This window comes from Petromyzon marinus, assembly GCF_048934315.1.
Source record: "Petromyzon marinus isolate PM22_M1 ecotype Great Lakes invasive population chromosome 76 unlocalized genomic scaffold, UKy_Petmar_22M1.pri1.0 chr76_unloc.1, whole genome shotgun sequence".
Lineage (NCBI taxonomy): Eukaryota > Metazoa > Chordata > Hyperoartia > Petromyzontiformes > Petromyzontidae > Petromyzon > Petromyzon marinus.
The window spans coordinates 1,188,016-1,214,791 of NW_027422618.1; the positions used below are offsets into that span (position 1 = coordinate 1,188,016).

Sequence of the window (26,776 nt, forward strand, 5' to 3'; positions counted from 1 at the left end):
CAGTGGGTGGGTGAGAGAATCAGTGGGTTGGTGAGTGAATCAGTGGGTGGGTGCTTGAATCAGTGGGTGGGTGAGTGAATCAGTTGGGGGGTAAGTGAATCAGTGGGTGGATGAGTGAATCAGTGGGTGGGTGAATGAGTCTGAGGAGGAAGGTGGAAGAGGTTGTGGAGGAGGTGCACCCCTGACACGGCCATTATGATCCCAGACCCCACACAGCACTGACAATCGAAGGCACCAAACACCACAAAGTCTGCAACGTCATTTCACCTCCTGCTGTCTGTATTTGCAATGACAATATTTACAATAATTATTTACAAAGCTATGAAATTATTTACAACGCGATACATAATGGGGTGGGTGGGTGGGTGGCTGGGTGGTGCTGCTTGTGGTGGCAGCTGGCACCGACGCCACCACCACCACCACCACCACGACCCCGCTAATGCGCCATGGGCCGGCCACCACAAATCAGCAGGCGGCGGAGGAGCGAGCGGAGCGCGCTGGCCACCTGCGCCAGGCACGCCCCTTGCTTCTTCTTGCTCTGCGGATGCTGCACCTCCTCCGCGTCCACCTCCTCCGCCTTCTCTTCAAGCTCCTTCACCTCCTCGTCCAACTCCACCACCACCTGCTCCGGCTCCACCACCTCCTCCTCCTCCTCCTCCATCTCCTCCATCTTCTCCACCTCCTCCGTACCCAACTCTGCCTTCCCTTCCACCTCCTTCACCGCCACCTCTTCCGCCCCCACAAACTCCGTCCACTCCACATTGGTGTAGATGAGCGGTGAGAACGATGAGGATGATGAGGAGGAGGAGGAGGAGGAGGATGATGTTGATGGGGGCATCTCCTCCGGATCAGCTCTGTGGAGGTAGCAGCAGCACCACAGCAGCACGGCGCCACCACTTTAGCCTCTCGCTACAATAGCCAGAGGCCGTAGTCGCTCTGCATCATCACCGCCACCGCCACCACCACCACCACCACCACCAGATCCTCCCGTGGGTGGACTAACGGACTCAACGCACGGTGGCGGATTTAAAAACAAAATCTAAAACTATCACTCTATTTTACCGGGTGTAAGAAGCGACCTGGCCACCACGAGAGATAGCAGCTCGATCAAGTGGCTGATATCACCGTGGTCATCATCATCATCATCGCGTGGAAATGTAGACACACCCGAAGAGACCCATGCAAAAACTAAACTCTTTTTTTAATTTCACCAGGTCTAAGGCTTCCACAGAGCTACTGTGTAGCCCTCTTTCAGAAGGCCCACACAGAGACCCATAGAGATGCAGAGACTCGTGTAGAACCATAGACACCCACAGAGACCCGCAGAGACCCATGCAAAAACTAAACTCTTTTTTTTATTTCACCAGGTCTAAGGCTTCCACTGATTTTTGTAGCTCTTGATCAGAAGCAGCGTCGCCATCGCAAATGATGGCTCAAGGCAGTGGCTGATATCATCGTGATCATCATCCCCACGTAAGAAATGTATCGCAGCCAAACACTCTAACCACGTGGTGATGTCGATTCTAAATGTGGAGGTGAAAACCCGGAGGGACCCGGAGAGAACCCACGTAGGCACGACCACGGGCAGAGAGACAGACAGACGCAGACTTCAAATATACAGCAGCAGCGGCAGGCGTCGTCAGCGGTCGGGATCGAGCCCATGAACTCCTGCGTACCGGGAAAGGGAGTCGACATCTCGTCCCCAACACCCCCAGCCCTATGAGCACACAGAGGGAGTCTCACCGTGGATCAGAAACCCCAGAGGCCTGCAGAGCACCAGCAGTGCTGATGACGACATTGGCTTCCCTGGAGGTGCCAGCGGCGGCGGCGGCGGTGGTGGTGGTGGTGGTCATGGGGATGAGCCTTTGGCTTGTGAAGGTGCCCGTGCCGATTGGGGGGCGCTTCAGGATGAAGCATCTCGGTTTTTCCTTCTTGTTCAGGCAGCAGTGGTGGACCTGATGATCTGTAGAGAGACAGAGAGACAGAAAGACTCAGACACCGACCCACTTACCCACCCACGTACCGACCCACTCGCCCATTCACCCACCTACCAACCCACCCACGTACCGACCCACTCGCACATTCACCCACCCACAAGCCCAGCCACAAGCCCACCCACCCACCAACTAGCCCAGCCACCCACCAACTCACCAACACACCCACCAAACCCACAAACCCACACACCCACTCACCCAACTACCCAATCAACTACTCACTCATTCACTCACCCACAAATCCAACCACTCACCCACTCACTTACTCACCAACAAAACCCACTCACTCATTCACTCACCAACAAACCAACCCACCAACCCACCAACCCACCCACCGACCCACCCACCCACCGACCCACCCACCCACCCACCCACCGACCCACCCACCCACCGACCCACCCACCCACTCACCCACCGACCCACCCACCCACCCACCGACCCACCCACCCATGACATGAATGCCCAGAGCAGCGTCGTTGTGTTGTGCGGCGTTCATGGCGTCTCTCGGTGTAATCCACAGGGTCTCTGTGTGGAGAGCGGTGGGGGGGGGGGGGAGAGGGTCACAACACAAACTCACCTCGTCACCACAAACCCACAACACAAACTCACCTCATCAACACAAACCCACAACACAAACTCACCTCATCAACACAGACTGACAACACGGACTGTGCATCAACACAGACTCACATCATCTACACAGACTCACAACACAGACTCGCATCATCAACAAAGACTCACATCATCTACACAGACTCACATCATCTACACAGACTCACATCAACACAGACTCACATCAACACAGACTCACATCGTCAACCACAGACTCACATCATCAACACAGACTCACATCATCAACACAGACTCACATCACAGACTCACATCATCAACACAGACTAACATCATCAACACGGACTCACATCACAGACTCACATCATCAACACATATTCACATCATCAACACAGACTGACATTACAGACTGACAACACAGACTCACATCATCAACACAGACTCACATCATCAACACAGACTCACATCACAGACTCACATCATCAACACAGACTCACATCATCAACACAGACTCACATCATCAACACGTACTCACATCACAGACTCACATCATCAACACAGACTCACATCATCAACACGTACTCACACCACAGACTCACATCATCAACACAGACTCACATCATCAACACAGACTCACATCATCAACACAGACTCACATCACAGACTCACATCATCAACACGGATTCACATCACAGACTCACATCATCAACACAGACTCACATCATCAACACGGACTCACTACACAGACTCACATCATCAACACAGACTGATATCACAGACTGACAACACAGACTCACATCATCAACACAGACTGACATCACAGACTGACAACACTGACTCACATCATCAACACAGACTCACATCATCAACACAGACTCACATCATCAACACAGATTCACATCATCAACACAGACTCACATCATCAACACAGATTCACATCATCAACACAGACTGACAACACAGAATCACATCATCAACACAGACTCACATCATCAACACAGACTCACATCATCAACACAGACTCACATCATCAACACAGATTCACATCATCAACACAGACTGACAACACAGAATCACATCATCAACACAGACTCACATCATCAACACAGACTCACAACATCAACACAGACTCACAACACGGACTCACAACACAGACTCACAACACAGACTCACATCATCAACACAGACTCACAACACAGACTCACATCATCAACACGGACTCACAACACAGACTCACAACACAGACTCACATCATCAACACAGACTCACAACACAGACTCACATCATCAACACAGACTGACAACACAGACTGACAACACAGACTCACATCATAGATTCACAACACAGACTCACATCACAGATTCACATCATCAACACGGACTCACAACACAGACTCACAACACAGACTCACAACACAGACTCACATCACCAACCACAGACTCACATCATCTACGCAAACTCACAACACAGACTCACAACACAGACTCACATCATCAACACAGATTCACATCATCAACACAGACTCACATCATCTACACAGACTCACAACACAGACTCACAACACGGACTCACAACACAGACTCACATCACCAACCACAGACTCACAACACAGACTCACATCATCAACACAGACTCACATCATCAACACAGACTCACATCATCAACACAGACTCACAACACAGACTCACATCACCAACCACAGACTCACATCATCTACACAGACTCACATCACCAACCACAGACTCACGACACAGACTCACATCACCAACCACAGACTCACAACACAGACTCACAACACAGAGTCACATCACCAACCACAGACTCACATCATCTACACAGACTCACAACACAGAATCACAACACAGACTCACAACACAGACTCACATCACCAACCACAGACTCACATCACCAACCACAGACTCACAACACAGACTCACATCACCAACCACAGACTCACATTACCAACCACAGACTCACAACACAGACTCACAACACAGACTCACATCACCAACCACAGACTCACATCATCTACACAGACTCACAACACAGACTCACAACACAGACTCACAACACAGACTCACAACACAGACTCACAACACAGACTCACATCACCAACCACAGACTCACATCACCAACCACAGACTCACAACACAGACTCACATCACCAACCACAGACTCACATCACCAACCACAGACTCACAACACAGACTCACAACACAGACTCACATCACCAACCACAGACTCACGACACAGACTCACATCACCAACCACAGACTCACACCACAGAATCACAACACAGAGTCACATCACCAACCACAGACTCACATCATCTACACAGACTCACAACACAGACTCACAACACAGACTCACAACACAGACTCACATCACCAACCACAGACTCACAACACAGACTCACAACACACTCACATCATCAACACAGACTCACATCATCAACACAGACTCACAACACAGACTCACATCACCAACCACAGACTCACATCATCTACACAGACTCACATCACCAACCACAGACTCACGACACAGACTCACATCACCAACCACAGACTCACAACACAGAGTCACATCACCAACCACAGACTCACATCATCTACACAGACTCACAACACAGACTCACAACACAGACTCACAACACAGACTCACATCACCAACCACAGACTCACATCACCAACCACAGACTCACAACACAGACTCACAACACAGACTCACATCACCAACCACAGACTCACATCATCTACACAGACTCACAAAACAGACTCACAACACAGACTCACATCACCAACCACAGACTCACAACACAGACTCACATCACCAACCACAGACTCACAACACAGACTCACAACACAGACTCACATCACCAACCACAGACTCACAACACAGACTCACATCACCAACCACAGACTCACATCACCAACCGCAGACTCACAACACAGACTCACAACACAGACTCACATCACCAACCACAGACTCACATCATCTACACAGACTCACAACACAGACTCACAACACAGACTCACATCACCAACCACAGACTCACAACACAGACTCACATCACCAACCACAGACTCACAACACAGACTCACAACACAGACTCACATCACAGACTCACAACACAGATTCACATCATCAACACAGACTCACATCACCAACCACAGACTCACACCACAGAATCACAACACAGAGTCACATCATCAACCACAGACTCACATCATCTACACAGACTCACAACACAGACTCACAACACAGACTCACAACACAGACTCACATCACCAACCACAGACTCACAACACAGACTCACAACACACTCACATCATCAACACAGACTCACATCATCAACACAGACTCACAACACAGACTCACATCACCAACCACAGACTCACATCATCTACACAGACTCACATCACCAACCACAGACTCACGACACAGACTCACATCACCAACCACAGACTCACAACACAGAGTCACATCACCAACCACAGACTCACATCATCTACACAGACTCACAACACAGACTCACAACACAGACTCACAACACAGACTCACATCACCAACCACAGACTCACATCACCAACCACAGACTCACAACACAGACTCACAACACAGACTCACATCACCAACCACAGACTCACATCATCTACACAGACTCACAAAACAGACTCACAACACAGACTCACATCACCAACCACAGACTCACAACACAGACTCACATCACCAACCACAGACTCACAACACAGACTCACAACACAGACTCACATCACCAACCACAGACTCACAACACAGACTCACATCACCAACCACAGACTCACATCACCAACCGCAGACTCACAACACAGACTCACAACACAGACTCACATCACCAACCACAGACTCACATCATCTACACAGACTCACAACACAGACTCACAACACAGACTCACATCACCAACCACAGACTCACAACACAGACTCACATCACCAACCACAGACTCACAACACAGACTCACAACACAGACTCACATCACAGACTCACAACACAGATTCACATCATCAACACAGACTCACATCACCAACCACAGACTCACAACACAGACTCACATCACCAACCACAGACTCACAACACAGACTCACAACACAGACTCACAACACAGACTCACATCACCAACCACAGACTCACATCACGGACTCACATCATCAACACAGACTCACAACACAGACTCAGATCACCAACCACAGACTCACATAATCTGCACAGACTCACAACACAGACTCACAACACAGACTCACAACACAGACTCACATCACCAACCACAGACTCACAACACAGACTCACATCACCAACCACAGACTCACATCACGGACTCACATCATCAACACAGACTCACAACACAGACTCACATCACCAACCACAGACTCACAAGACAGACTCACAACACAGACTCACAACACAGACTCACATCACCAACCACAGACTCACAACACAGACTCACACCATCTACACAGACTCACAACACAGACTCACAACACAGACTCACAACACAGACTCACATCATCAACACAGACTCACAACACAGACTCACAACACAGACTCACATCATCAACACGGACTCACAACACAGACTCACAACACAGACTCACATCATCAACACAGACTCACAACACAGACTCACAACACAGACTCACATCATCAACACAGACTGACAACACAGACTGACAACACAGACTCACATCACAGATTCACAACACAGACTCACATCACAGATTCACATCATCAACACGGACTCACAACACTGACTCACAACACAGACTCACATCACCAACCACAGACTCACATCATCTACGCAAACTCACAACACAGACTCACAACACAGACTCACATCATCAACACAGATTCACATCATCAACACAGACTCACATCATCTACACAGACTCACAACACAGACTCACAACACGGACTCACAACACAGACTCACATCACCAACCACAGACTCACAACACAGACTCACATCATCAACACAGACTCACATCATCAACACAGACTCACATCATCAACACAGACTCACAACACAGACTCACATCACCAACCACAGACTCACATCATCTACACAGACTCACATCACCAACCACAGACTCACGACACAGACTCACATCACCAACCACAGACTCACAACACAGACTCACAACACAGAGTCACATCACCAACCACAGACTCACAACACAGACTCACAACACAGACTCACAACACAGACTCACATCACCAACCACAGACTCACATCACCAACCACAGACTCACAACACAGACTCACATCACCAACCACAGACTCACATCACCAACCACAGACTCACAACACAGACTCACAACACAGACTCACATCACCAACCACAGACTCACATCATCTACACAGACTCACAACACAGACTCACAACACAGACTCACAACACAGACTCACATCACCAACCACAGACTCACATCACCAACCACAGACTCACAACACTGACTCACATCACCAACCACAGACTCACATCACCAACCACAGACTCACAACACAGACTCACATCACCAACCACAGACTCACATCACCAACCACAGACTCACAACACAGACTCACAGCACAGACTCACATCACCAACCACAGACTCACATCATCTACACAGACTCACAAAACAGACTCACAACACAGACTCACATCACCAACCACAGACTCACAACACAGACTCACAACACAGACTCACATCACCAACCACAGATTCACAACACAGACTCACATCACCAACCACAGACTCACAACACAGACTCACAACACAGACTCACAACACAGACTCACATCACCAACCACAGACTCACATCACGGACTCACATCATCAACACAGACTCACAACACAGACTCACATCACCAACCACAGACTCACATCATCTGCACAGACACACAACACAGACTCACAACACAGACTCACAACAGAGACTCACATCACCAACCACAGACTCACAACACAGACTCACATCACCAACCACAGACTCACAAGACAGACTCACAACACAGACTCACAACACAGACTCACATCACCAACCACAGACTCACAACACAGACTCACATCATCTACACAGACTCACAACACAGACTCACATCATCAACACAGACTCACAACACAGACTCACAACACAGACTCACATCACCAACCACAGACTCACAACACAGACTCACATCACCAACCACAGACTCACAACACAGACTCACATAATCTACACAAACTCACAACACGGACTCACAACACAGACTCAAATCACCAACCACAGACTCACATCACGGACTCACATCATCAACACAGACTCACAACACAGACTCACATCACCAACCACAGACTCACATCACGGACTCACAACACAGACTCACATCACAGACTCACAACACAGACTCACAACACAGACTCACAACACAGATTCACATCACCAACCACGGACTCACATCACGGACTCACATCACGGACTCACATCACCAACCACGGACTCACATCATGGACTCACATCACGGACTCACATCATCTACACAGACTCACATCACGGACTCACATCACGGACTCACAACACAGACTCACATCACCAACCACAGACTCACAACACAGACTCACAACACAGACTCACAACACAGACTCACAACACAAACTCACAACACAGACTCACATCACCAACCACAGACTCACAACACAGACTCACAACACAGACTCACAACACAGACTCACATCACAGACTCACAACACAGATTCACATCATCAACACAGACTCACATCACCAACCACAGACTCACACCACAGAATCACAACACAGAGTCACATCACCAACCACAGACTCACATCATCTACACAGACTCACAACACAGACTCACAACACAGACTCACAACACAGACTCACATCACCAACCACAGACTCACAACACAGACTCACAACACACTCACATCATCAACACAGACTCACATCATCAACACAGACTCACAACACAGACTCACATCACCAACCACAGACTCACATCATCTACACAGACTCACATCACCAACCACAGACTCACGACACAGACTCACATCACCAACCACAGACTCACAACACAGAGTCACATCACCAACCACAGACTCACATCATCTACACAGACTCACAACACAGACTCACAACACAGACTCACAACACAGACTCACATCACCAACCACAGACTCACATCACCAACCACAGACTCACAACACAGACTCACAACACAGACTCACATCACCAACCACAGACTCACATCATCTACACAGACTCACAAAACAGACTCACAACACAGACTCACATCACCAACCACAGACTCACAACACAGACTCACATCACCAACCACAGACTCACAACACAGACTCACAACACAGACTCACATCACCAACCACAGACTCACAACACAGACTCACATCACCAACCACAGACTCACATCACCAACCGCAGACTCACAACACAGACTCACAACACAGACTCACATCACCAACCACAGACTCACATCATCTACACAGACTCACAACACAGACTCACAACACAGACTCACATCACCAACCACAGACTCACAACACAGACTCACATCACCAACCACAGACTCACAACACAGACTCACAACACAGACTCACATCACAGACTCACAACACAGATTCACATCATCAACACAGACTCACATCACCAACCACAGACTCACAACACAGACTCACATCACCAACCACAGACTCACAACACAGACTCACAACACAGACTCACAACACAGACTCACATCACCAACCACAGACTCACATCACGGACTCACATCATCAACACAGACTCACAACACAGACTCAGATCACCAACCACAGACTCACATAATCTGCACAGACTCACAACACAGACTCACAACACAGACTCACAACACAGACTCACATCACCAACCACAGACTCACAACACAGACTCACATCACCAACCACAGACTCACATCACGGACTCACATCATCAACACAGACTCACAACACAGACTCACATCACCAACCACAGACTCACAAGACAGACTCACAACACAGACTCACAACACAGACTCACATCACCAACCACAGACTCACAACACAGACTCACACCATCTACACAGACTCACAACACAGACTCACAACACAGACTCACAACACAGACTCACATCATCAACACAGACTCACAACACAGACTCACAACACAGACTCACATCATCAACACGGACTCACAACACAGACTCACAACACAGACTCACATCATCAACACAGACTCACAACACAGACTCACAACACAGACTCACATCATCAACACAGACTGACAACACAGACTGACAACACAGACTCACATCACAGATTCACAACACAGACTCACATCACAGATTCACATCATCAACACGGACTCACAACACTGACTCACAACACAGACTCACATCACCAACCACAGACTCACATCATCTACGCAAACTCACAACACAGACTCACAACACAGACTCACATCATCAACACAGATTCACATCATCAACACAGACTCACATCATCTACACAGACTCACAACACAGACTCACAACACGGACTCACAACACAGACTCACATCACCAACCACAGACTCACAACACAGACTCACATCATCAACACAGACTCACATCATCAACACAGACTCACATCATCAACACAGACTCACAACACAGACTCACATCACCAACCACAGACTCACATCATCTACACAGACTCACATCACCAACCACAGACTCACGACACAGACTCACATCACCAACCACAGACTCACAACACAGACTCACAACACAGAGTCACATCACCAACCACAGACTCACAACACAGACTCACAACACAGACTCACAACACAGACTCACATCACCAACCACAGACTCACATCACCAACCACAGACTCACAACACAGACTCACATCACCAACCACAGACTCACATCACCAACCACAGACTCACAACACAGACTCACAACACAGACTCACATCACCAACCACAGACTCACATCATCTACACAGACTCACAACACAGACTCACAACACAGACTCACAACACAGACTCACATCACCAACCACAGACTCACATCACCAACCACAGACTCACAACACTGACTCACATCACCAACCACAGACTCACATCACCAACCACAGACTCACAACACAGACTCACATCACCAACCACAGACTCACATCACCAACCACAGACTCACAACACAGACTCACAGCACAGACTCACATCACCAACCACAGACTCACATCATCTACACAGACTCACAAAACAGACTCACAACACAGACTCACATCACCAACCACAGACTCACAACACAGACTCACAACACAGACTCACATCACCAACCACAGATTCACAACACAGACTCACATCACCAACCACAGACTCACAACACAGACTCACAACACAGACTCACAACACAGACTCACATCACCAACCACAGACTCACATCACGGACTCACATCATCAACACAGACTCACAACACAGACTCACATCACCAACCACAGACTCACATCATCTGCACAGACACACAACACAGACTCACAACACAGACTCACAACAGAGACTCACATCACCAACCACAGACTCACAACACAGACTCACATCACCAACCACAGACTCACAAGACAGACTCACAACACAGACTCACAACACAGACTCACATCACCAACCACAGACTCACAACACAGACTCACATCATCTACACAGACTCACAACACAGACTCACATCATCAACACAGACTCACAACACAGACTCACAACACAGACTCACATCACCAACCACAGACTCACAACACAGACTCACATCACCAACCACAGACTCACAACACAGACTCACATAATCTACACAAACTCACAACACGGACTCACAACACAGACTCAAATCACCAACCACAGACTCACATCACGGACTCACATCATCAACACAGACTCACAACACAGACTCACATCACCAACCACAGACTCACATCACGGACTCACAACACAGACTCACATCACAGACTCACAACACAGACTCACAACACAGACTCACAACACAGATTCACATCACCAACCACGGACTCACATCACGGACTCACATCACGGACTCACATCACCAACCACGGACTCACATCACGGACTCACATCACGGACTCACATCATCTACACAGACTCACATCACGGACTCACATCACGGACTCACAACACAGACTCACATCACCAACCACAGACTCACAACACAGACTCACAACACAGACTCACAACACAGACTCACAACACAGACTCACAACACAGACTCACATCACCAACCACAGACTCACAACACAGACTCACATCACGGACTCACAACACAGACTCACATCACGGACTCACAACACAGACTCACAACACAGACTCACATCACGGACTCACATCACGGACTCACATCACAGACTCACATCACGGACTCACATCACGGACTCACATCACGGACTCACATCACGGACTCACATCATCTACACAGACTCACATCACGGACTCACATCACGGACTCACAACACAGACTCACATCACCAACCACAGACTCACAACACAGACTCACAACACAGACTCACAACACAGACTCACAACACAGACTCACATCACCAACCACAGACTCACAACACAGACTCACATCACGGACTCACAACACAGACTCACATCACGGACTCACAACACAGACTCACAACACAGACTCACATCACGGACTCACATCACAGACTCACATCACAGACTCACATCACGGACTCACATCACGGACTCACATCACGGACTCACATCACAGACTCACATCACGGACTCACATCACGGACTCACATCACGGACTCACATCACGGACTCACGCTCCCACCTGTCTGAGTGGTAACGCTCGGATCACGACGACCACGACGGGGAGCAATCTCAAGAAGCGGCCGTCTGCTGCGCACGTGACCAGGGCTCTGACGACACTTCCTACGACGTCACGTAACCCCGCCCCCAAGTCGATGACAGCGCAATGCTCGCCACGCCCACCAGCCCCGCCCACCAACCCAGCCAACCGCCCCCGTACCGCCCCCCAGCCCCGTCCACCGCCACAGCCAACCGCCCCCGTCCCGCCCAACAGCCCCGCCCACCACCTCATCCAACCGCCCCCGTCCCGCCCCCAAGCCCCGCCCACCGCCCCAGCAAACCGCCCCCGCCCACCAGCATCGCCCCCACCAACAGCCACCGCCCATCGCCACGCCCCCAATTACCGCCCCGCCCCCATCCCCCGCCGCTACTTCCGGTTTGTCAGGCGCGAGGTCTCCGCCTCCTCGCCCCCCCTAGGTCGACTCAGCCTCAAATGGGCACGCCGGTGCCACGTGCGCGGTGGTCAACATCGCCAGCACTGTGGGAGAGACAAAGGCGGCCGGGCGGGCGTGGTGCTGGCCACCCACCCCCTCCTTGTATGTGTGTATGTGTGTGAGTGTGTGTAAGTGATTGTGTGTTAGTGAGTGTGTGTAAGTGAGTGTGTGTTAGTGAGTGTGTGTGAGTGAGTGTGTGTGAGTGTGTGTAAGTGAGTGTGTGTGTGTGATAGTGAGTGTGTGTTAGTGAGTGTGTGTTAATGTGTGATAGTGTGTGTGTGTGAGTGTGTGTAAGTGAGTGTGTGTTAGTGTGTGTGTGTTAGTGTGTGATAGTGAGTGTGTGTGAGTGTGTGATAGTGAGTGTGTGTTAGTGTGTGTAAGTGAGTGTGTGTTAGTGAGTGTGTGTAAGTGATTGTGTGTTAGTGTGTGTAAGTGAGTGTGTGTGAGTGTGTGTAAGTGATTGTGTGTTAGTGAGTGATAGTGAGTGTGTGTTAGTGTGTGATAGTGGTAGTGTAGCGGTTAGCGCGCTGCGCTATGAACCTGGCGGCCCCGAGTTCGATTCCCGCTCACGGCCAACACCAGTGACGATTATCTGAACCGGTCCCGGGCCTCCCCTAGGTCGACTCAGCCTCAAATGAGTACCTGGTGCGGTGTGTAAACATTGCCACTGGGGAGACAAAGGCGGTCGGGCGTGGTGCTGGCCACCCACCCCCTCGTGTACCGTTCCGGCCTTCATAGGTGCTCGCTAACAGCACTTGCCCTTACAGTCTGTTAAGGCTATATGGGGGATCTTTGTTAGTGTGTGATAGTGAGTGTGTGTTAGTGTGTGATAGTGAGTGTGTGTGAGTGTGTGTAAGTGAGTGTGTGTGAGTGTGTGTAAGTGAGTGTGTGTAAGTGAGTGTGTGTAAGTGAGTGTGTGTTAGTGTGTGATAGTGAGTGTGTGTTAGTGTGTGTGTGTTAGTGAGTGTGTGATAGTGAGTGTGTGTGAGTGTGTGTAAGTGAGTGTGTGTTAGTGAGTGTGTGTTAGTGTGTGATAGTGAGTGTGTGTTAGTGTGTGATAGTGAGTGTGTGTGAGTGTGTGTAAGTGATTGTGTGTTAGTGAGTGTGTGTTAGTGAGTGTGTGTTAGTGTGTGTTAGTGAGTGTGTGTGAGTGTGTGTTAGTGAGTGTGTGTTAGTGTGTGATAGTGAGTGTGTGTGAGTGTGTGTAAGTGATTGTGTGTTAGTGAGTGTGTGTAAGTGAGTGTGTGTGAGTGTGTGTAAGTGAGTGTGTGTGAGTGTGTGTAAGTGATTGTGTGTAAGTGATTGTGTGTTAGTGAGTGTGTGGCCACGTGGAATGTTCGAACGCTCACTGCAGAGGAGAGGCTGCCACTCCTCTGTCGGGAGCTGGACCGGTACCGCCTGGATCTATGCGGCATTCAGGAGGTCCGGTGGACCGGCTCTGGCTCCTGCCACCATGAGGGGTGGACAGTCCTCTACTCGGGGCAGCAGACTGCCAAACAACAGGGTGTGGGTCTTCTTTTGAACAAAAGAATGAAGGGGGCGTGGGAGCGTGGCGGTGAGGTGTGGGAAGCTGTAAGCCCCAGGCTACTTTGGGCTCGCCTTCCCATCAACCGGAGGCGAGGAATGGTGGTCGTGGTTACTTATGCCCCCACCGAAGATGAACATCCGTGGAGGGATGCAGGCAAAGCCGATGAGTCAGATGCCTTCTATGACCTCCTGTCACAGGTGCTGGCTAAAGTGGCCCCTCGGGATAGAGTCATCATGTTGGGTGACTTCAATGCCCGAGTTGGTCATGATACTGGCACCTGGTCTGGAGTGATTGGAGGGCATGGGCCAGATCAGCTCAATAACAACGGTAGGAGGCTGCTAGATTTTTGTGCAGCCCATGGGCTTGTAATTACCAACACGCTGTTCCGGCATCGGCGCATCCACACAACATCATGGATGCATGCCGGGTCCAAGCAAGAACATCTGCTGGACTACATAGTGACGGACCAGCGAATGCGAGCCCATGTCCTTGACACCAGGACCTACCGTGGAGCTGATCTGCCCTCTGACCATCGACTAGTCATCTGTAAGATGCGCCTGCCATTCTTCCACTCCGGTGGTGGGTGTACACCCAGGACCCCATTCCAACCTAAAGTGGCCTGGTCTCAGTTATCTGATGAAAGTTGCAAGCGAGAATTTCATCATCGCTTGCGGCTGGGATTGGCATCGTCCCCGACTCCTCCTGATGTCGAGGGTAAATGGGCGAGGTTTAGGACTGTGACTCATGCAGCTGCAATGGCTGCTGTGGGTACGCGGTGCAGACCTCCCCACACACCCTGGATGACAGAGGAGTTGTTCAGGATGGTTGAGAAAAAGCGACAGGCCCACTGTCATCGGCTACATAATCCCACGTCAGAGAATGAGGAGGCTTACCGCAGCCTTCGCTCGGAGGTTCGGAGAGCCGTGAGGCGCTGCAAGGATGGGTGGTGGTCGCGGGTTGCTGAGGAGATGGAGTCTGCCTCAGTGGCCCGTGATCACAAATCTCTATTTAACTCCATCAAAAAAGTAACCTGCAGCGCCACACCTATTACCATCATTAGGGGAAAAAACGGTGATCCAATTTCCGACCCCCAGGAACAGGTTCGCAGATTTGCTGAGCATTTCTGTGAGGTCCTGGGGGAGGAAAAATCCCTCAGCCAGGAAAACATCGTGGCACAAAGTGAGGATGACCCTGCTGAGGCTGCGGTGCCTCAAATATTGGATGAAGTCACCCCCTGTGAGTGGCTGGCTGAGGTGCCATCTGCTGAGGAAGTATTGAAGGCGATCCGGAGTCTGAGACCAGGAAAGGCAGCGGGCAGAGATGATCTCCCAAGCGAAATGCTGAGGGAGGGTGGCGTTTGTGCACAGACTGCCCTATATGACATCATAACAACAGTCTGGACCACTGGACGGGTTCCGCAGGATTGGAAGGATGCCCTGGTGGTCCCCCTTTTTAAGAAGGGGGACCGCACAGACTGTAACAACTACAGGGGCATCTCACTCCTCAGTGTGCCGGGAAAGGTCCTGGCAAGGATTATTCAGCATCGCCTTGCCAGGCACGCTGAGGAGAGGCTTGCGGAGCCCCAATGCGGTTTCAGGAAAGGGCGGTCCTGCACAGATGCCATATTTTCTGTCCGTCTGCTACAGCAGAGGTGTAGGGAATTCCAACAAGACCTACATCTCTGCTTTATTGACCTGGTCAAGGCCTATGATACCATCAGTAGGCCTGGGCTCTGGGTCGTTCTTCGTGCTTTTGGAGTACCTGACCCTCTGCTCACGATCATTAAGGACCTTCATGATGGTGAGCGGGCCCGGGTAAAACTACGTGGCCGGGAGTCAGAGCCATTCCCTGTACACCTTGGGGTGCGACAGGGATGTCCTCTGGCTCCCACATTATTTAACATCTATTTTGACCACGTAGTTCGTGAAGCCTTCAATAGCTGTACCGGGGGAATCTCCATATGGTACAGATATAATGGGAGGCTAATCGATGCCCGGGTGCGGTCAAGGGATGGCTCCCTATTGCTCAACCACGTTATGTATGCTGATGATTTGGTAATAGCTGCTCAGTCAGAGGAGGAGTTGGAGACGCTGCTGCTGAGACTGGAGCGTGCCACTAAGAGGTGGGGCCTTACCATCAGCCCCACCAAAACTAAGCACCTGCCTGGGTATTTTGTACCATCGGACACTCCACCCCCACAACTCCCAATCGGTGATGGGAAAGTTGTGGAGAGAGTGGAGAGTTTCCCATACCTGGGCAGTGTGCTTATGACTGGCTCCAGTTTAACAGCAGAGGTCTCACTCCGAATCAGTCGAGCGGCAATATCTTTTCATCGGTTGCGTAACGCTGTGTGGAAGCTACCTGGTCTGTCGCTCCGCACTAAGCTTCAGGTCTTCTCGGCCACGGTCATTCCCTCCCTTCTCTACGCTTGCGAAACGTGGACCCCCCTAATGGAACATCTTCGCCGGTTAGAAACATTTAGGCTGGCCTGCCTACGATCCATCCTGGGTTTAACCAGACTGGATTGTGTGAGGAGCTCACAAATCCTTGAAAGATCTGGGCAGGGTCCCATCGGTGAGCTCCTCCGGCAGGCAAGGCTGCGATGCCTGGGTCATGTAGCCCGCATGCCCAGCCACCGCATGCCGAAACAGCTTTTGTTTGGCCGGATTGAGGGGGCCAAGCGGGCGCGGCGCGGGCTAGAGAAGAGATGGAGTGATGTGGTACAGGAGGACGTGGAGCTGAGTGGACTTGCCGATAACTGGTACCAGCGGTGTCAAGATCGGCCTCTGTGGAGGAGGCTCGTGAAGGATGCTACTGGGCAGTTGGAGGCAGTCGCCCTCCAACAACAACGGAGGGCGGAGGAGCGACGCTCACAACAGCGAGCGGAGCGCTGGGTGGCTAAAGCACAGCAGGTTGGCACAGTAGGGGGCACAGGTGGTGCATCAGCCAGTCATCTCAGTCAGTCGACCCGTGGCACCTGGGTCTGCCCCGTGACCTCCTGCCAGCGGGCGTTCGACACTTCACGTGGCCTCAGGGTGCACATAGCCTGGCACAAGCGTCGTGGTGACGTCACCGCCACTTAGTGGCGAATGGCGGTTGTTGTTGTTGTTGTTGTTGTGTGGTGTGGTGTGTGTGGTGTGGTGTGTGTGTGGTGTGGTGTGTGTGGTGTGTGTGTTGTGTGGTGTGTGTGTGGTGTGTGTGGTGTGTGTGTGGTGTGGTGTGTGTGTGGTGTGGTGTGTGTGTGGTGTGGTGTGTGTGTGGTGTGGTGTGTGTGGTGTGGTGTGTGTGTGGTGTGGTGTGTGGTGTGGTGTGTGTGGTGTGGTGTGTGTGGTGTGGTGTGGTGTGTGTGTGGTGTGGTGTGTGTGGTGTCGTGTGTGTGTGGTGTGGTGTGTGTGTGGTGTGTGTGTGTGGTGTGGTGTGTGTGTGGTGTGGTGTGCGTGTGGTGTGTGTGTGGTGTGGTGTGTGTGGTTTGGTGTGTGTGTGGTGTGGTGTGTGTGTGGTGTGGTGTGTGTGTGGTGTGGTGTGTGTGTGTGGTGTGGTGTGTGTGTGGTGTGGTGTGTGTGTGGTGTGGTGTGTGTGTGGTGTGGTGTGTGTCACAGTGTCCCAGTGTCCCAGTGTCCCAGTGTCTCAGTGTTCCAGTGTCTCAGTGTCTCAGTGTCTCATTGTCTCAGTGTCTCAGTGTCTCAGAGTCTCAGTGTCTCAGTGTCCCAGTGTCTCAGTGTCTCATTGTCTCAGTGTCCCAGTGTCTCCGTGTCTCAGTGTCCCAGTGTCTCAGTGTCCCAGTGTCCCAGTGTCCCAGTGTCCCAGTGTCTCAGTGTCCCAGTGTCCCAGTGTCTCAATGTCTCATTGTCTCAGTGTCTCAGTGTCTCAGAGTCTCAGTGTCTCAGTGTCCCAGTGTATCAGTGTCTCAGTGTCCCAGTGTCTCAGTGTCCCAGTGTCCCAGTGTCCCAGTGTCTCAGTGTCCCAGTGTCCCAGTGTCTCCGTGTCTCAGTGTCCCAGTGTCTCAGTGTCCCAGTGTCTCAGTGTCTCAGTGTCCCAGTGTCCCAGTGTCCCAGTGTCTCAGTGTCCCAGTGTCTCAGTGTCTCAGTGTCTCAGTGTCTCATTGTCTCAGTGTCTCAGTGTCTCAGAGTCTCAGTGTCTCAGTGTCCCAGTGTATCAGTGTCTCAGTGTCCCAGTGTCTCAGTGTCCCAGTGTCCCAGTGTCCCAGTGTCTCAGTGTCCCAGTGCCCCAGTGTCTCGGTGTCTCAGTTTCTCAGTGTCCCGGTGTCTCAGTGCCCCAGTGTATCAGTGTCTCAGTGTCTCAGTGTCCTAGTGTCTCAATGTCTCAGTGTGTCAGTGTCCCAGTGTCTCAGTGTCTCAGTGTCCCAGTGTCTCAGTGTCTCAGTGTCCCTGTGTCTCAGTGTCTCAGTGTCTCAGTGTCCTAGTGTCTCAGTGTCTCAGTGTCCCAGTGTCTCAGTGTCTCAGTGTCCCAGTGTCTCAGTGTCCCAGTGTCCCAGTGTCTCGGTGTCCCCGTGTCTCAGTGTCTCGGTGTCCCAGTGTCTCAGTGTCCCAGTGTCCCAGTGTCTCAGTGTCTCAGTGTCCCAGTGTCTCAGTGTCTCAGTGTCCCATTGTCTCAGTGTCCCAGTGTCTCAGTGTCTCAGTGTCCCAGTGTCTCAGTGTCTCAGTTTCCCAGTGGCTCAGTGTCCCAGTGTCTCAGTGTCCCATTGTCCCAGTGTCCCAGTGTCTCAGTGTCTCAGTGTCTCAGTGTATCTGAGACTCGGTGTCTCAGATTCTCAGTGTCTCTGTGTCTCGGTGTCTCATTGTCCCAGTGTCTCAGTGTCTCAGTGTCCCAGTGTCTCAGTGTCTCAGTGTCTCATTGTCCCATTGTCTCATTGTCTCATTGTCCCAGTGTCTCAGTGTCTCAGTGTCCCAGTGTCTCTGTGTCTCAGTGTCTCAGTGTCCCAGTGTCTCAGTGTCCCAGTGTCTCAGTGTCTCAGTGTCTCAGTGTCCCAGTGTCTCAGTGTCTCAGTGTCCCAGTGTCTCAGTGTCTCAGTGTCTCAGTGTCCCAGTGCCTCAGTGTCTCAGTGTCCCAGTGTCTCAGTGTCTCAGTGTCTCAGTGTCTCAGTGTCTCAGTGTCCCGGTGTCTCAGTGCCCCAGTGTCTCAGTGTCTCAGTGTCCTAGTGTCTCAGTGTCTCAGTGTCTCAGTGTCCCAGTGTCTCAGTGTCTCAGTGTCCCAGTGTCTCAGTGTCCCAGTGTCTCAGTGCCCCAGTGTCTCATTGTCTCAGTGTCCTAGTGTCTCAGTGTCCTAGTGTGTCAGTGTCCCAGTGTCTCAGTGTCTCAGTGTCCCAGTGTCTCAGTGTCTCAGTGTCTCAGTGTCCCTGTGGCACAGTGTCTCAGTGTCTCAGTGTCTTAGTGTCCCAGTGTCTCAGTGTCTCAGTGTCCCAGTGTCTCAGTGTCTCAGTGTCCCTGTGTCTCAGTGTCTCAGTGTCCCAGTGTCTCAGTGTCTCAGTGTCCCAGTGTCTCAGTGTCCCAGTGTCCCAGTGTCTCAGTGTCTCAGTGTCGCAGTGTCTCAGTGTCTCAGTGTCCCAGTGTCTCACTGTCCCAGTGTCCCAATGTCTCAGTGTCCCAGTGTCTAAGTGCGCAGTGTCTCAGTGTCTCAGTGTCCCAGTGTCCCAGTGTCTCGGTGTCCCCGTGTCTCAGTGTCTCGGTGTCCCAGTGTCCCAGTGTCCCAGTGTCCCAGTGTCTCAGTGTCTCATTGTCTCAGTGTCTCAGTGTCTCAGAGTCTCAGTGTCTCAGTGTCCCAGTGTATCAGTGTCTCAGTGTCCCAGTGTCTCAGTGTCCCAGTGTCCCAGTGTCCCAGTGTCTCAGTGTCCCAGTGTCCCAGTGTCTCCGTGTCTCAGTGTCCCAGTGTCTCAGTGTCCCAGTGTCTCAGTGTCTCAGTGTCCCAGTGTCCCAGTGTCCCAGTGTCTCAGTGTCCCAGTGTCTCAGTGTCTCAGTGTCTCAGTGTCTCATTGTCTCAGTGTCTCAGTGTCTCAGAGTCTCAGTGTCTCAGTGTCCCAGTGTCTCAGTGTCTCAGTGTCCCAGTGTCTCAGTGTCTCAGTGTCCCTGTGTCTCAGTGTCTCAGTGTCTCAGTGTCCTAGTGTCTCAGTGTCTCAGTGTCCCAGTGTCTCAGTGTCTCAGTGTCCCAGTGTCTCAGTGTCCCAGTGTCCCAGTGTCTCGGTGTCCCCGTGTCTCAGTGTCTCGGTGTCCCAGTGTCTCAGTGTCCCAGTGTCCCAGTGTCTCAGTGTCTCAGTGTCCCAGTGTCTCAGTGTCTCAGTGTCCCATTGTCTCAGTGTCCCAGTGTCTCAGTGTCTCAGTGTCCCAGTGTCTCAGTGTCTCAGTTTCCCAGTGGCTCAGTGTCCCAGTGTCTCAGTGTCCCATTGTCCCAGTGTCCCAGTGTCTCAGTGTCTCAGTGTCCCAGAGTCTCAGTGTATCTGAGACTCGGTGTCTCAGATTCTCAGTGTCTCTTTGTCTCGGTGTCTCATTGTCCCAGTGTCTCAATGTCTCAGTGTCCCAGTGTCTCAGTGTCTCAGTGTCTCATTGTCCCATTGTCTCATTGTCTCATTGTCCCAGTGTCTCAGTGTCTCAGTGTCCCAGTGTCTCAGTGTCTCGGTGTCTCAGTGTCCCAGTGTCTCAGTGTCCCAGTGTCTCAGTGTCTCAGTGTCTCAGTGTCCCAGTGTCTCAGTGTCTCAGTGTCCCAGTGTCTCAGTGTCTCAGTGTCTCAGTGTCCCAGTGCCTCAGTGTCTCAGTGTCCCAGTGTCTCAGTGTCTCAGTGTATCAGTGTCTCAGTGTCTCAGTGTCCCTGTGTCTCAGTGTCTCAGTGTCCCAGTGTCTCAGTGTCTCAGTGTCCCAGTGTCTCAGTGTCCCAGTGTCCCAGTGTCTCAGTGTCTCAGTGTCCCAGTGTCTCAGTGTCTCAGTGTCCCAGTGTCTCACTGTCCCAGTGTCCCAATGTCTCAGTGTCCCAGTGTCTAAGTGCGCAGTGTCTCAGTGTCCCAGTGTCTCAGTGTCCCAGTGTCCCAGTGTCTCGGTGTCCCCGTGTCTCAGTGTCTCGGTGTCCCAGTGTCTCAGTGTCCCAGTGTCCCAGTGTCCCAGTGTCCCAGTGTCTCAGTGTCTCATTGTCTCAGTGTCTCAGTGTCTCAGAGTCTCAGTGTCTCAGTGTCCCAGTGTATCAGTGTCTCAGTGTCCCAGTGTCTCAGTGTCCCAGTGTCCCAGTGTCCCAGTGTCTCAGTGTCCCAGTGTCCCAGTGTCTCCGTGTCTCAGTGTCCCAGTGTCTCAGTGTCCCAGTGTCTCAGTGTCTCAGTGTCCCAGTGTCCCAGTGTCCCAGTGTCTCAGTGTCCCAGTGTCTCAGTGTCTCAGTGTCTCAGTGTCTCATTGTCTCAGTGTCTCAGTGTCTCAGAGTCTCAGTGTCTCAGTGTCCCAGTGTCTCAGTGTCTCAGTGTCCCAGTGTCTCAGTGTCTCAGTGTCCCTGTGTCTCAGTGTCTCAGTGTCTCAGTGTCCTAGTGTCTCAGTGTCTCAGTGTCCCAGTGTCTCAGTGTCTCAGTGTCCCAGTGTCTCAGTGTCCCAGTGTCCCAGTGTCTCGGTGTCCCCGTGTCTCAGTGTCTCGGTGTACCAGTGTCTCAGTGTCCCAGTGTCCCAGTGTCTCAGTGTCTCAGTGTCCCAGTGTCTCAGTGTCTCAGTGTCCCATTGTCTCAGTGTCCCAGTGTCTCAGTGTCTCAGTGTCCCAGTGTCTCAGTGTCTCAGTTTCCCAGTGGCTCAGTGTCCCAGTGTCTCAGTGTCCCATTGTCCCAGTGTCCGAGTGTCTCAGTGTCTCAGTGTCCCAGAGTCTCAGTGTATCTGAGACTCGGTGTCTCAGATTCTCAGTGTCTCTGTGTCTCGGTGTCTCATTGTCCCAGTGTCTCAATGTCTCAGTGTCCCAGTGTCTCAGTGTCTCAGTGTCTCATTGTCCCATTGTCTCATTGTCTCATTGTCCCAGTGTCTCAGTGTCTCAGTGTCCCAGTGTCTCAGTGTCTCAGTGTCTCAGTGTCCCAGTGTCTCAGTGTCCCAGTGTCTCAGTGTCTCAGTGTCTCAGTGTCCCAGTGTCTCAGTGTCTCAGTGTCCCAGTGTCTCAGTGTCTCAGTGTCTCAGTGTCCCAGTGCCTCAGTGTCTCAGTGTCCCAGTGTCTCAGTGTCTCAATGTATCAGTGTCTCAGTGTCTCAGTGTCCCAGTGTCTCAGTGTCTCAGTGTCTCAGTGTCCCGGTGTCTCAGTGTCCCAGTGTCTCAGTGTCTCAGTGTCCTAGTGTCTCAGTGTCTCAGTGTCTCAGTGTCCCAGTGTCTCAGTGTCTCAGTGTCCCAGTGTCTCAGTGTCCCAGTGTCTCAGTGCCCCAGTGTCTCATTGTCTCAGTGTCCTAGTGTCTCAGTGTCCTAGTGTGTCAGTGTCCCAGTGTCTCAGTGTCTCAGTGTCCCAGTGTCTCAGTGTCTCAGTGTCTCAGTGTCCCTGTGGCACAGTGTCTCAGTGTCTCAGTGTCTTAGTGTCCCAGTGTCTCAGTGTCTCAGTGTCCCAGTGTCTCAGTGTCTCAGTGTCCCTGTGTCTCAGTGTCTCAGTGTCCCAGTGTCTCAGTGTCTCAGTGTCCCAGTGTCTCAGTGTCCCAGTGTCCCAGTGTCTCAGAGTCTCAGTGTCCCAGTGTCTCAGTGTCTCAGTGTCCCAGTGTCTCACTGTCCCAGTGTCCCAATGTCTCAGTGTCCCAGTGTCTAAGTGCGCAGTGTCTCAGTGTCCCAGTGTCTCAGTGTCCCAGTGTCCCAGTGTCTCGGTGTCCCCGTGTCTCAGTGTCTCGGTGTCCCAGTGTCTCAGTGTCCCAGTGTCCCAGTGTCTCAGTGTCTCAGTGTCCCAGTGTCTCAGTGTCTCAGTGTCCCATTGTCTCAGCGTCCCAGTGTCTCAGTGTCTCAGTGTCCCAGTGTCTCAGTGTCTCAGTTTCCCAGTGTCTCAGTGTCCCAGTGTCTCAGTGTCCCATTGTCCCAGTGTCCCAGTGTCTCAGTGTCTCAGTGGCCCAGAGTCTCAGTGTATCTGAGACTCGGTGTCTCAGATTCTCAGTGTCTCTGTGTCTCGGTGTCTCATTGTCCCAGTGTCTCAGTGTCTCAGTGTCCCAGTGTCTCAGTGTCTCAGTGTCTCATTGTCCCATTGTCTCATTGTCTCATTGTCCTAGTGTCTCAGTGTCTCAGTGTCCCAGTGTCTCAGTGTCTCAGTGTCCCAGTGTCTCAGTGTCCCAGTGTCCCAGTGTCTCGGTGTCCCCGTGTCTCAGTGTCTCGGTGTCCCAGTGTCTCAGTGTCCCAGTGTCCCAGTGTCTCAGTGTCTCAGTGTCCCAGTGTCTCAGTGTCTCAGTGTCCCATTGTCTCAGTGTCCCAGTGTCTCAGTGTCTCAGTGTCCCAGTGTCTCAGTGTCTCAGTTTCCCAGTGGCTCAGTGTCCCAGTGTCTCAGTGTCCCATTGTCCCAGTGTCCCAGTGTCTCAGTGTCTCAGTGTCCCAGAGTCTCAGTGTATCTGAGACTCGGTGTCTCAGATTCTCAGTGTCTCTGTGTCTCGGTGTCTCATTGTCCCAGTGTCTCAATGTCTCAGTGTCCCAGTGTCTCAGTGTCTCAGTGTCTCATTGTCCCATTGTCTCATTGTCTCATTGTCCCAGTGTCTCAGTGTCTCAGTGTCCCAGTGTCTCAGTGTCTCAGTGTCTCAGTGTCCCAGTGTCTCAGTGTCCCAGTGTCTCAGTGTCTCAGTGTCTCAGTGTCCCAGTGTCTCAGTGTCTCAGTGTCCCAGTGTCTCAGTGTCTCAGTGTCTCAGTGTCCCAGTGCCTCAGTGTCTCAGTGTCCCAGTGTCTCAGTGTCTCAGTGTATCAGTGTCTCAGTGTCTCAGTGTCCCAGTGTCTCAGTGTCTCAGTGTCTCAGTGTCCCGGTGTCTCAGTGCCCCAGTGTCTCAGTGTCTCAGTGTCCTAGTGTCTCAGTGTCTCAGTGTCTCAGTGTCCCAGTGTCTCAGTGTCTCAGTATCCCAGTGTCTCAGTGTCCCAGTGTCTCAGTGCCCCAGTGTCTCATTGTCTCAGTGTCCTAGTGTCTCAGTGTCCTAGTGTGTCAGTGTCCCAGTGTCTCAGTGTCTCAGTGTCCCAGTGTCTCAGTGTCTCAGTGTCTCAGTGTCCCTGTGGCACAGTGTCTCAGTGTCTCAGTGTCTTAGTGTCCCAGTGTCTCAGTGTCTCAGTGTCCCAGTGTCTCACTGTCTCAGTGTCCCTGTGTCTCAGTGTCTCAGTGTCCCAGTGTCTCAGTGTCTCAGTGTCCCAGTGTCTCAGTGTCCTTGTGTCCCAGTGTCTCAGAGTCTCAGTGTCCCAGTGTCTCAGTGTCTCAGTGTCCCAGTGTCTCACTGTCCCAGTGTCCCAATGTCTCAGTGTCCCAGTGTCTAAGTGCGCAGTGTCTCAGTGTCCCAGTGTCTCAGTGTCCCAGTGTCCCAGTGTCTCGGTGTCCCCGTGTCTCAGTGTCTCGGTGTCCCAGTGTCTCAGTGTCCCAGTGTCCCAGTGTCTCAGTGTCTCAGTGTCCCAGTGTCTCAGTGTCTCAGTGTCCCATTGTCTCAGTGTCCCAGTGTCTCAGTGTCTCAGTGTCCCAGTGTCTCAGTGTCTCAGTTTCCCAGTGTCTCAGTGTCCCAGTGTCTCAGTGTCCCATTGTCCCAGTGTCCCAGTGTCTCAGTGTTTCAGTGGCCCAGAGTCTCAGTGTATCTGAGACTCGGTGTCTCAGATTCTCAGTGTCTCTGTGTCTCGGTGTCTCATTGTCCCAGTGTCTCAGTGTCTCAGTGTCCCAGTGTCTCAGTGTCTCAGTGTCTCATTGTCCCATTGTCTCATTGTCTCATTGTCCCAGTGTCTCAGTGTCTCAGTGTCCCAGTGTCTCAGTGTCTCAGTGTCTCAGTGTCCCAGTGTCTCAGTGTCCCAGTGTCTCAGTGTCTCAGTGTCTCAGTGTCCCAGTGTCTCAGTGTCTCAGTGTCCCAGTGTCTCAGTGTCTCAGTGTCTCAGTGTCCCAGTGCCTCAGTGTCTCAGTGTCCCAGTGTCTCAGTGTCTCAGTGTCTCAGTGTCCCGGTGTCTCAGTGCCCCAGTGTCTCAGTGTCTCAGTGTCCTAGTGTCTCAGTGTCTCAGTGTCCCAGTGTCTCAGTGTCTCAGTGTCCCAGTGTCTCAGTGTCCCGGTGTCTCAGTGCCCCAGTGTCTCATTGTCTCAGTGTCCTAGTGTCTCAGTGTCCTAGTGTGTCAGTGTCCCAGTGTCTCAGTGTCTCAGTGTCCCAGTGTCTCAGTGTCTCAGTGTCTCAGTGTCCCTGTGGCCCAGTGTCTCAGTGTCTCAGTGTCTT

The 26,776-nt window shown here is 51.6% G+C and overlaps 1 protein-coding gene across 1 annotated transcript; it reads right to left on the bottom strand.

Annotated features, from left to right (window-relative positions):
- Nucleotides 1-258: 258 nt before the first annotated feature.
- Nucleotides 259-13,512, bottom strand: LOC142908196 (uncharacterized). The gene is made up of 4 exons (XM_076058514.1): nucleotides 13,424-13,512; nucleotides 2,442-2,519; nucleotides 1,744-1,963; nucleotides 259-854 (listed from the first exon to the last, which is right to left on the bottom strand). The coding sequence occupies exons 2-4, from the start codon at nucleotides 2,488-2,490 to the stop codon at nucleotides 437-439; spliced, it is 687 nt and encodes a 228-aa protein (XP_075914629.1). The 5' UTR covers nucleotides 2,491-2,519; nucleotides 13,424-13,512; the 3' UTR covers nucleotides 259-436.
- Between the last annotated feature and the right edge of the window lie 13,264 nt (nucleotides 13,513-26,776).

Excerpts from the sequence above, each read along its gene's own strand:
- LOC142908196 (XM_076058514.1), bottom strand. The coding sequence starts at position 2,490 with ATGAACGCCGCACAACACAACGACGCTGCTCTGGGCATTCATGTCATG. Across the intron at positions 1,964-2,441 it reads TCTGGGCATTCATGTCATGG|ATCATCAGGTCCACCACTGC; the intron begins GTGGGTGGGTCG and ends GTCTCTCTACAG. Across the intron at positions 855-1,743 it reads TCTGGGGTTTCTGATCCACG|AGCTGATCCGGAGGAGATGC; the intron begins GTGAGACTCCCT and ends CTACCTCCACAG.